General features: G+C 46.3%; 1 protein-coding gene across 4 annotated transcripts in view; it reads right to left on the reverse strand.

Annotated features, from left to right (window-relative positions):
* Positions 1–12,360, reverse strand: part of ASAP1 (ArfGAP with SH3 domain, ankyrin repeat and PH domain 1) — a 411,321-nt gene that overhangs the window by 53,522 nt on the left and 345,439 nt on the right. For all 4 annotated transcript variants that reach the window (XM_073632258.1, XM_073632260.1, XM_073632259.1 and 1 more), the window contains one exon: positions 9,015–9,178. In XM_073632258.1, the coding sequence (XP_073488359.1) occupies positions 9,015–9,178 (164 nt within the window). The remainder of the gene's footprint in view (positions 1–9,014; positions 9,179–12,360) is intronic.

Below are 12,360 nucleotides of genomic sequence, written 5' to 3' on the forward strand. Positions count from 1 at the left end.
GACTGCATTTGATGGGCACAGTGGCTGCGTTTGATGGGCACAGTGGCTGCGTTTGATGGGCACAGTGGCTGCGTTTGATGGGCACAGTGGCTGCGTTTGATGGGCACAGTGGCTGCATTTGATGGGCACAGTGACTGCATTTGATGGGCACAGTGACTGCATTTGATGGGCACAGTGACTGCTTTTGATGGGCACAGTGGCTGCATTTGATGGGCACAGTGGCTGCATTTGATGGGGCACAGTGGCTGCATTTGAGGGCACAGTGGCTGCGTTTGAGGGCACAGTGGCTGCGTTTGAGGGCACAGTGGCTGCGTTTGAGGGCACAGTGGCTGCGTTTGATGGGCACAGTGGCTGCGTTTGAGGGCACAGTGGCTGCGTTTGAGGGCACAGTGGCTGCGTTTGAGGGCACAGTGGCTGCATTTGATGGGCACAGTGGCTGCATTTGATGGGCACAGTGACTGCGTTTGATGGGCACAGTGACTGCGTTTGATGGGCACAGTGACTGCGTTTGATGGGCACAGTGACTGCGTTTGATGGGGCACAGTGAGACCCCCCCCCCCGTGATAGCATTAAAACTCAGCAGCTAAAAATACTGTAGCTGCTGACTTTTAATATTAGGACACTTACCTGTCCAGGGATCCAGCGATGTCGACACCTCAGCCGATTTTCAGATTGGCTCTCGGGTTTTGCCACTATCATTCATGGTAAGGGAAACCGACCGGTTCCCTACTGCACATGTGCGAAGCGCGTTGCACTTTCTGAATGGCCCAGCGGAGGAAGGAGGAGGGGGGCCAAACTTCAGAGGGGGCAGCGCAGTCTCCCGGAAGTGGGGAAGGGTACCTGTCAGAAACAGGTACCCGTTCCCCCCTGAAAGGTGCCAAATGAGCCTAAAGAGGAAGGGGTGTTGTTTACAGATGATAGGGTGGGTCTTAAACAGGAAGGGGTGTGGCCTCGGCAGGATGGGGTGGGTCGTATTTAAATTAGGGGGGTGCATGCGTTTAGTCAGGCCTAGGGCAGCACAAAACCTAAATACACCACTGTTTGCTACAATGTAAAGTAGTGAGTGTACAGCTTGTATAACAGTGTAAATTTGCTGTCCCCTCAAAATAACTCAACACACAGCCATTAATGTCTAAACCGCTGGCAACAAAAGTGAGTACACCCCTAAGTGAAAATGTCCAAATTGGGTCCAATTAGCCTCCCTCCCTGGTGTCATGTGACTCGTTAGTGTTACAAGGTCTCAGGTGTGAATGCGGAGCAGGGGTGTTAAATTTGGTGTTATCGCTCTCACTCTCTCATACTGATCACTGGAAGTTTAACATGGCACCTCATGGCAAAGAACTCTCTGAAAATCTGAAAAAAAATTGTTGCTCTACATGGTCTAGGCTATAAGATGATTGCCAAGACCCTGAAACTGAGCTGCAGCACAGTGGCCAAGACCATACAGCAGTTTAACAGGACAGGTTCCACTCAGAACAGGCCTCGCCATGGTCGACCAAAGAAGTTGAGTGCACATGCTCAGCGTCATATCCAGAGGTTGTCTTTGGGAAATAGACGTATGAGTGCTGCCAGCATTACTGCAGAGGTTGAAGGGGTGGGGGGTCAGCCTGTCAGTGTTCAGACCATACGCTGCACACTGCATCAAATTGGCCTGCATGGATGTCGTCCCAGAAGGAAGCCTCTTCTAAAGATGATGCACAAGAAAGCCTGCAAACAGTTTGCTGAAGACAAGCAGACTAAGGACATGGATTACTGGAACCATGTCCTGTGGTCTGATGAGACCAAGATAAATGTATTTTGTTCAGATGGAGTCAAGCGTGTGTGGTGGCAACCAGGTGAGGCGTACAAAGACAAGTGTGTCTTGCCTGCAGTCAAGCATGGTGGTGGGAGTGTCATGGTCTGGGGCTGCATGAGTGCTGCTGGCACTGGGGAGCTACAGTTCATTGAGGGAACCATGAATGCCAACATGTACTGTGACATACTGAAGCAGAGCATGATCCCCTCCCCTCGGAGACTGGGCCGCAGGGCACTATTCTAACATGATAACGACCCCAAACACACCATGTACCCCATACTCATTCACATAGGGTGGGGGGGCCGGGTTCCAGGGGGCCCCTTATTGAAGGCGGCTCCCGGATTCCGATAAGCCCTCCGTCCGCAGACCCCGACAACCAACGGCCAGGGTTGTCGGGAAGAGGCCCTTGTCCTCATCAACATGGGGACAAGGTGCTTTGGGGTGGGGGGGCCCGCAGCGCGCCCCCCCTCCCCCAAGGCACCAACCCCCCCATGTTGAGGGCATGCGGCCTGGTACGGTTCAGGAGGAGGGGGGGTCCGCTCGCTCGTCCCCACCCCCATTCCTGTCCGGCCGGGCTGCGTGCTCGGATAAGGGCCTGGTATGGATTTGGGGGGACCCCCACGCCGTTTTTTCGGCGTAGGGGGTTCCCCTTAAGGTCCATACCAGACCCAAGGGCCTGGTATGCTCTTGGAGGGGGGAACCCATGCCGGTTTTTTATTTAAAATTTGGCGCAGAGTTCCCCCTAAAGATTCATACCAAACACAGTGTCGGGCATTGGCGGGGATCCAAGTCGGATCCCCGTTCATTGAAAGTCGGACACATGCCGGCTTCATGTCGCAGGGCAAAGTCGGATCCAAAGTAGGACAGCTGTCGTATCGCACCAGTGTGAACCCAGCCTCAAATGCAGAGTCAGGGCTGCACTTATAGAATGTTAAAATTGTATTGTGGAAGCAGCCTGTGCCACATTAGTGTGATGGTCAGTGGGAAGAATGCTCCTTACACTTGTGGTCATTGAGAAGAATATAGATAGCTACAAAAATCAATGGTGTCAGTGGGAACTTATCTGAGAGGCAGAAATTGCTTATTGCTCAAGGTATACCTAGGAACTTCTGGAGGAACCCTAGATGAGAAACCTTGCCCTAGATACAGGATATACTACTTGTTTAGTCAAGGGCAGCCTTACTAGAGTGTATTATTTACCTTATTTTATGGTCCCGCAGGCTTCCTCCCTGCCAGATGACCAGTCCTCTGAAGCTGCTCCTCTTTTGGGGTTGTGTGGCTGCCCCCTTACCAATATTATTATTTATAATGCAAGCAGCTAAATGAGGGCCTGCCCATTGGACAGGTTAGGAGAACACTGGAGTAGTGGCTGCTGTGGGACTGAGGTGTAAGATAAGAATTACAATCTATTAGAACTCCCTACACAAAATGAGCATTATGGGGAAGGGGTGCATTGTCACTATTCATTTCTGCCGCATGCCTAAAGGGAGGCTTTAAATTATAACTGACTAAAAACAACTACATTTTTCACCTTTCCACAGATTAAAAATGGAAATATGCATTATATAATTTATCCACCAGATGGCAGTATCTACCCATTTGTGAAAATAATGGCGATTCATTAGTACCGTTTTACTTAAAGCGGTAGCAGCTTGCCAGTCCTTAGACGTGGTGGCTGCATTTATTTTTTTAGGCCGGGTTCACACTGTAACCCGCTGCGGATCGCACAGGAGCGCTGTGCGTCCCTTTTCCTTGTTTCAGGGACGAATCGGGGCAGATTCTATGCCTGAATTCAGCCCTGTAACCGGCTCCATAGGGAGCCAGTCACATTCTCCTGCCAATTCGCACCACTTCCTGTCTTAGGAAGACTGCATTCTGTATGAAGTAGTAAAGCAGACACCTCTGGACAGCAGTACTGCCAGTCTGGAGCTCCCCCCACAGGAAGGTAAAGCCAGCATACAGTGTGTTTTGGGGACATTGGGTCACCAGTCAGTACAAGACCAATTACTACAGGCACTTGGTCCCCTGGAGAGTTTCATAAAATTAAAGCATAACTAAAGGCAAAACTTTTCTTTTAGTTTTGGATAGAGGGGAAAGGGATAAGAACATCTGTCAGTTTTTATTGCTGTCTGCTCTCCCGTTAAGGCAGGCATGTCCAAAGTCCGGCCCGCGGGCCAATCGCGGCCCGCGGTCCGGTTTCGGACGGCCCGCCTGGTAATTTTGACATATATATCTTTTGTGGCCCCCAACGAATCCCCGAGCGCCGGGGGCCATAAAAGATAGATATGCTGGCTGCCTTGGAGGGGGCGGGACAAGCGCCGTACAGGATACAGGAGAATTTCCTGTTTACACGGCGTCCTGTGTAAAAGGAAGTCCCGTCTCCTGCGCTGCCATTGGACAATTGTTTTGTCCATCATAGGAGGCGGGACTTTCAATTAAAGAGGCCGCCGTGTAAACAGGAATTTCTCCTGTATATCTGTTGGCGCTCGTCCCGCCCCCTCCCTGTCTCCTCCAAGGCTGCAGATGGACATGAATCAGGCTGCACTGACAGCAATGGTGAGTCTGCATTCATGTCAATGTGGTGGGGGCTGCCGTATTTATGTCAATGTGGTGGGGGCTGCATTCATGTCAATGTGGGGGCTGCATTCATGTGAATGTGGTGGGGGCTGCATTCATGTCAATGTGGGGGCTGCATTCATGTGAATGTGGTGGGGGCTGCATTCATGTCAATATGGTGGGGGCTGCATTCATGTCAATACGGTGGGGGCTGCATTCATGTGAATGTGGTGGGGGCTGCATTCATGTCAATACGGTGGGGGCTGCATTCATGTCAATACGGTGGGGGCTGCATTCATGTCAATACGGTGGGGGCTGCATTCATGTCAATACGGTGGGGGCTGCATTCATGTGAATGTGGTGGGGGCTGCATTCATGTCAATACGGTGGGGGCTGCATTCATGTCAATACGGTGGGGGCTGCATTCATGTCAATACGGTGGGGGCTGCATTCATGTCAATACGGTGGGGGCTGCATTCATGTCAATACGGTGGGGGCTGCATTCATGTGAATGTGGTGGGGGCTGCATTCATGTCAATACGGTGGGGGCTGCATTCATGTCAATACGGTGGGGGCTGCATTCATGTCAATACGGTGGGGGCTGCATTCATGTCAATACGGTGGGGGCTGCATTCATGTCAATACGGTGGGGGCTGCATTCATGTCAATACGGTGGGGGCTGCATTCATGTCAATACGGTGGGGGCTGCATTCATGTCAATACGGTGGGGGCTGCATTCATGTCAATGTGGTGGGGGCTGCATTCATGTCAATACGGTGGGGGCTGCATTCATGTCAATACGGTGGGGGCTGCATTCATGTCAATACGGTGGGGGCTGCATTCATGTGAATGTGGTGGGGGCTGCATTCATGTGAATGTGGTGGGGGCTGCATTCATGTGAATGTGGTGGGGGCTGCATTCATGTCAATACGGTGGGGGCTGCATTCATGTCAATACGGTGGGGGCTGCATTCATGTTAATGTGGTGGGGGCTGCATTCATGTTAATGTGGTGGGGGCTGCATTCATGTCAATACGGTGGGGGCTGCATTCATGTCAATACGGTGGGGGCTGCATTCATGTCAATACAGTGGGGGCCACATTCATGGCAATGGAGTGGGGGCCGCAGATGGGCACTGATTAGGCTGCATTGATGGGCACTGACCCTTATTTTGCTTCACAGTTCTTTATTTAAAATTTAAGATTTTTTTTCCTGAAACTTCATTTTTAAAGTGAAGGTGCGTGTTATAAGCAGATTAAATCCGGTATATCCAAATAACACGCCCAAGCTCATCTATTCACCACACACAGCACAAAGGCAAGAGAATTCTTGTTGGGCCGTGTATTAGTGCTCGGATGGACACACTTAGACCAAATTTTAATGGTTTAAGAATGTCAGGCAAAATGGTCGGCCCTCAAGCATGTTCTATTCATCAAATCTGGCCCTCTTGGAAAAAAGATTGGACACCCCTGCGTTAAGGAGATGTACTCTCTCTATTTGTCCCATTTATCATTATCAATGAAAGTGAAAATCCCAAAAATTGGGTTGTCCCCAGAAAAGTAAAGGAGGGCAAATCTTCCATTAGTTCTGGTGACCTGCTGGGTCTCCAAGGAATTTCCTTAAATTGCAGGGATTTGCTCTCACTTCCTGTTAGGCTATGGACAGGAAGTGAAGGGAAATCTCCACAATGGGACACAGGTGGTGGAAAAAAAATCTGACAGGGGTTATAACTCTATCCTTGCTCTAGCCAATGAAAAAAAAAAAAAACGTTTTGCCTATAGTTCTACTTTAAAGTGTTTTACCCAAAAATCTTTTTTTAATAAAGTCCAAGGCATAAATAATAACAAACTACCATTCACTTTTTTTCTTGGGAAAAAAAGCCCTTTAAGGCCTCATTCACACGTGCCTTTTGGCCATCTCTTCTAGACGCCTTTCCTTCTGGCAGCTGCATTTTGGCGTTTCAAGCGCTTGAGTGTTATTTAATTTCATTGGCCAGAATAATAATTGATTATCATCATTGATTCTGGTCACTGAAATTAACACTCAAGACCAAAACGAGCCTAGTGTTTACATGCATCAAGAGCTTTTTCTGCCAAAATGCAGCTGCTCCTTTTTTTTTGCTTTTTTCTAAACGCCTGTGTGTGCATGGACACATAGGGGTTGATTTACTAAAGGCAAATCCACTTTGCACTACAAGTGCAGTCGCTGTAGATCTGAGGGGAAGATCTGAAATTAGGGGAAGCTCTGCTGATTTTATCATCTAATCATGTACAAGCAAAAATTTTGTTTAATTTTCCTTGCATGTCCCCCTCAGATCTACAGCAACTGCACTTCCAAATATCCTCCAAAGTGCACTTGTAGTGCAAAGTGGTCTTGCCTTTAGTAAATAAACCCCCCAGTCTAATATGCAGGGGCGTTTAGAGGCAGAAAAGAAAAACTTAAGCGCCGGTTCACATTAGAAGCGGCACGACTTGCAGGTCGCCTCACCGAGGCGACCTGCACACAACTGCCGCGGCGACTTGCAAGTCGACTTCTGTATAGAAGTCTATGCAAGTCGCCCCCAAAGTAGTACAGGAACCTTTCTTCTAAGTCGGAGCGACTTGCATCGCTCCGATTAGAACGGTTCCATTGTACAGAACGGGAGGCGACTTGTCAGGCGGCTAGGTCGCCTGACAAGTCGCCCCCGTGTGAACCGGCCCTAAGACTATTAAAACTCTCAGCTAGTACCACTTCTGGAGGAAGGAGTTCTACATTTTTAAAGCTCTAAAAGTAAAGAACCCTATTATGCAATAAAAAGGTTAAGCCTCCCTTCTTCAAACCTTAAATTGTGACTGAGCATCCTCTTCATGAACCTCAGAGTACGCAGTTTATTACAGTTACTGGAGGCACCTTTGAGGGCTGTTTAGTCTATGGGGGATGTAATAGAATGAATTTTCACCTTATTCCTCAGTCCCCACAGGCTTCCTGGATGGACAAACGAATCCTCAAAGCCGCTTCTCTTCTCTCCTCACTGATGTCATAACATATAATGTAGTACCAGCGGCCATGGCTGGTCCTACTTTATATGCGATGCCATTGAGGGCCCACCAACATTCCAGGGCTGGAGGAGCCATGAAAAAGTTTGCCAGCTGTATCAGGACAGAGGAACCAGGTTAGAATTCCTCTGCATTACACCCCCTACACCAGTGGTTCTCAACTCCTGTCCTCAGAACCCACTAACAGGCCAGGTTTTATGTATTACCTTGCGGAGATGCAGACTAGAATACTGCAATCACTGAGCAGCAAATGATATCACCTGTGATGTATTTCAGTTATCCTGCAAACCTGGCCTGTTGGTGGGTCCTGAAGACAGGAGTTGAGAACCACTGCTCTACACTAAACAGGCATTAACCCCCGGATATAAAGGATGCACCCCAATAGCATTTATTTTTTAACAGTTCAGATTTAAAACTTATATGAATTTTTAGGGATTGGTGTCATTAAAGGTGTCACTCCTTTGTAGATAGACGCCCCAATTTTTTCTCTGTATTAAATTCTTGAGAATCCAATAGGAAAGGTTACACTTAGTTTGGTAATGGGTGCTGCAGTTACTATGTAGAAAAATACATTTTGGCAAGGACATGTCACATCAATAAAGATAGAGAGGCCACAGATGACTCAGGCTGATCAATAAAAAAGAATGGATTCTTCCATTCACACAAGCGATGTGGATAGAGGAATCCTTCCCACAGACAGCGGGACTCCTCTGTTGTCAGAATACACCGATCAGCAGCTGCAGCCACTTTTCAAATTTATTTTTCCAACCATCCCCTTCCACAAGCAATCTAACGACTAACTTCTGTTGAATGGGGGCGGCCATACATGGGTAAAAATTTGGTGGGGCCCTGCAGAACTGGTCAAATTTCGAAGGGCAGAGCAGAGAGTCGGTGACTGACAGTCAGTTCTCAGGGTAGAGGTGGCGGGGGACAGATGCAGCATCAGATCCAAGCTACATCCACCTAGGTCAGTATGTGTTTATTTTTTTTTTTTTAAATCCCACACTTCTCTTATAACACAGCAATGAATACTTCTCCCCCTCCTTCCAAAGCATCCGTGGTGCAGCAGTTCTCTGCTGTGAATGAGGCACACCAGAGTACAGCAACTCTAAAGCTGAGAGATGCCACCCACAAGCTGTCATTAGGAAAGTGCCCTCTGCAAGTTTCAGGAAATTAAATCGGGCATTAAGATAAAAAGCCTTCTGTATGTAGCAGCCGCCCTAACACCAACCAATTACAATTACCTGAGCCCTCCTTACCTGGATCTCTCTCCAATGATGTCCACAAGTCCCTCGGCCGCCCGAGACTCTCCCTCCTGATTGGCTGAGACACAGCATTGGCTCCCGCTGCTGTCAAAGTCAGTTAGCCAATCAGGAGAGAGAGGAGGGGGGACGAACGGCAGCTCCGTGTCTTAATGGATACACGGAGCTGCAGCTCGGCTCGATTGCCCCCATAGCAAGCTGCTTGCTGTTGGGGCACTTGATAGGAGGGAGGGGCCAGGAGCAGCGAGGGACCCGAAAAGAGGATGATCCAGGCTACCCTGTGCAAATCCACTGCACAGAGGAGGTAAGTATAACATGTTTTTTTTTTTTCTTAATAACAGAGACTTTACTATCACTTTAATGTTACCTTGTGACCCACAATCACAGCAGACATAATTTCCAGGTGTTTTCTGTACATCTTCAATAATGGCTTTAGTCAAGTCCTCTAAACTGCTCTCTCCCGAACTCTGATCTCCACGGAATGCCATGTTAAGTGCTTCTTCTTTGCTGTTAGTTAACACTGAAATCCAACTGTGAAAAGCCAGACAAAACAAAATAAAAATAATCAATTTCTTTAAAAGAAGAGGCCTGCACATTCAAAAATTTAATTAATCTCAAAAATACAGTGGATATAAAAAGTCTACACACCCCTGTTAAAATGTCAGGCTTTCTCTGATGTAAAAAAAATTAGACAAAGATAAATCATTTCTGAACTTTTTCCACCTTTAATGTGACCTATAAACTGTACAACTCAGTGGAAAAACAAACTGAATTTTTTAGGGTTGGGAAGCAAAAATAAAAAACTAAAATAATGTGGTTGCATAAGTGTGCACACCCTCTTATAACTTAAGCAATCACATTCAAACTGATGTTAAAAATAGGAGTCATTACACACCTTCCCTCATTTAAAGTGCCTCTGATTAACCTCAAATAAAGTTTAGCTGTTCTAGTAGGTCTTTCCTGACATTTTCTTGTCGCATCCTACAGCAAAAGCCATGGTCTGCAGAGAGCTTCCAAAGCATCAGAGGGATCTCATTGTTAAAAGTATCAGTCAGGAGACGGGTACAAAAGAATTTCCAAGGCATCAGATATACAATAGAACACAGTGAAGACAGCCATCATCAAGTGACATTACCAAGAACTGGACGTCCCTCCAAAATTGATGAAAAAAACGAGAAGAAAACTGGTCAGGGAGGCTGCCAAGAGGCCTACAGCAACATTAACCACTTGCCGAATGGCTCACACCGATATACGTTGGCAAAGCGGCTCTGCTGAGAGAAACCCCTTGATCGCCCCCTAGTGTTAACCCCTTCCCTGCAAGTGACATTTACACAGTAATCAGTACATTTTTATAACACTGATCGCTGTATAAATGTCAATGGTCCCAAAAATGTGTCAAAAGTGTCCGATCTGTCCACCATCTGTCCATTGGCACAAAACCTTCAGGCTTCTGCTAGAAAGCTGAACATGAAGAGGAACTTCATCTTTCAGCATGATAACGACTCAAAGCATAGATCCAAATTAAAAACAAAGGAATGGCTTCACCAGAAGAAGATTCAGGAGTTTTGGAATGGCCCAGCCAGAGCCCAGACCTGAATCCGATTGAAAATCTGTGGGGTGATCTGAAGAGGGCTGTGCACAGGAGATGCCCTCGCAATCTGACAGATTTGGAATGTTTTTGCAAAGAAGAGTGGGCAAATATTGCCAAGTCAAGATGTGCCATGCTGATAGACTCATACCCAAAAAGACGGAGTCCTGTAATAAAATCAATAGGTCCTTCAACAAAGTATTAGTTTAAGGGTGTGCACACTTATGCAACCATATTATTTTAGTTTTTTATTTTTACTTCCCTCCACCTAAAAGATTTCAGTTTGTTTTTCAACTGAGTTGTACAGTTTATAGATCACATTAAAACGTGGAAAAAGTTCTGAAATGATTTATCTTTGTCTCTTTTTTACATCACAGAAACCTGACATTTTAATAGGGGTTTGTAGACTTTTTATATCCACTGTATACTTCTTTTAAAGACGTGCATAAATGTGCCCGACCTAAAGTAAACAACATTTAAAGTATACTACAAACCATTCTTAACCAGTTGAAGGCCAGGCATTTTCTGGCACTTTTTGTTGACATGTGAAAATCAGTATTTCTTTTTTTGCTAGAAAATTAGTTAGAACCCCCAAACATTATATATATATTTTTTAAAGCAGTGGTCCTAGAGAATAAATTGTTGGGTTTTGCAATTTTTTATGTCACACAGTATTTGTGCAGCGGTTTTTCAAAACTCAGTTTTGGGGAAAAAGAAAAACACTTTAAAATTTTAATGCAAAAAAAAAAAAAAACAAAACACAATACTTAATGCAGTTTTCTTGTAAAATATAAAAGATTATGTCACGCCGAGTAGATACCAAACATGTCACGCTTTAAAATTGCGAATGCCCGCAAAACGGCGTCAAACTACGTAAATATGAATGCGATGCTTTAAAAGCTTTTACAGGTTACCACTTCAGATTTACAATGGAGGTCTAATGCTAGAATTACTGCTCATGATCTGATACTCCTTATGGAGGGATCTTGGGTCTATAAGACCCCAAATCCCTCCTTTGCACTTAAAAGCATTTAAAATGCCAAGATCTACGTTTTGAATACTTTCAATCTTCAAAAACTGTTGGCTTTAGGATGCCAGTAAACCGGAAGTGATTTCATGACGTCGCTTCTGTGTTACCATATCCGAGACCTGATCAAAGCAGATTCTGGCTTAGTTCGGGTCTCCGGCCAACCTACGAACGTGCGGGCTGGTCGCTCAGGTATCAGGGTGGGACAGGTGAGCCCGGGCGAGCAGCGGAAGGCGGGGGTCCCTTCCCACTGCTTGTAATAACAGCTGAGCGATTGCTGAGCCACATTGCGTTGCTATTACAAGAGAGCCGACTGTCGGCTCTAATAAACGGTACAGAGGTGATGCTTGCAGCTTTGGCTGCAGGCATCACTCCAGTTTAACCACTTGAAGCCAAATAATGTTCCTTTTTTACGTGATTTGGTGTCAAGCGGTTAAAGTGGTAAAAAGGTCAGGTGGTTGATTTTTACCTATAGGTAAGCCTATAAAAAACGTATAAAATGTATAAGTGAGCACTATTTAGGAGATATTTACTTTAGCAGCAGCCGGTGACATCACCAGCACATGCATCCTGAGCTCTGAATGGATTGTGCCATGTATTCAGAACTCCGTGTCGTGGCCGTGACTCCCTCACGCACATGCAGGAGGGACTTCATTGCGGCTTGCCTATAAAAGCACCCAAAGCCCTTAGACCCGGAAGAAATGGTGACAGCGTGCCGCTGGAGAGCTTCGTTTTCAGGTAAGTCTGTCATAATGTGCTAGTGTGCAGTGCATACTAGCACATTATGACTTAAAACAGCCAGGGGCCAAATTTTTTAATTATTTTTTTTTTTTGCGGTTTATTACCACTTTAATATAAGGAGAACTAAACCCTAACTGAATAAACTTTAATTCGCTAAAGCACTGTGTATCAGAAACAATTGAAGTGTTCCTCTTTTAAAACTCATCTCTGGTCTTTTTACAGCCACTTCCTGTCTACATGCACATCATTGCTCAGGGTTGGCTACCAAATGGTGGCAACTACCAAACATGTCTGAGCAATGTGTGTCAGCACAGCCATGTATAGTCTCCACTGGACAACACAGCACAGGAATTGGAA

This window comes from Aquarana catesbeiana, linkage group LG05, assembly GCF_042186555.1.
Source record: "Aquarana catesbeiana isolate 2022-GZ linkage group LG05, ASM4218655v1, whole genome shotgun sequence".
NCBI lineage: Eukaryota > Metazoa > Chordata > Amphibia > Anura > Ranidae > Aquarana > Aquarana catesbeiana.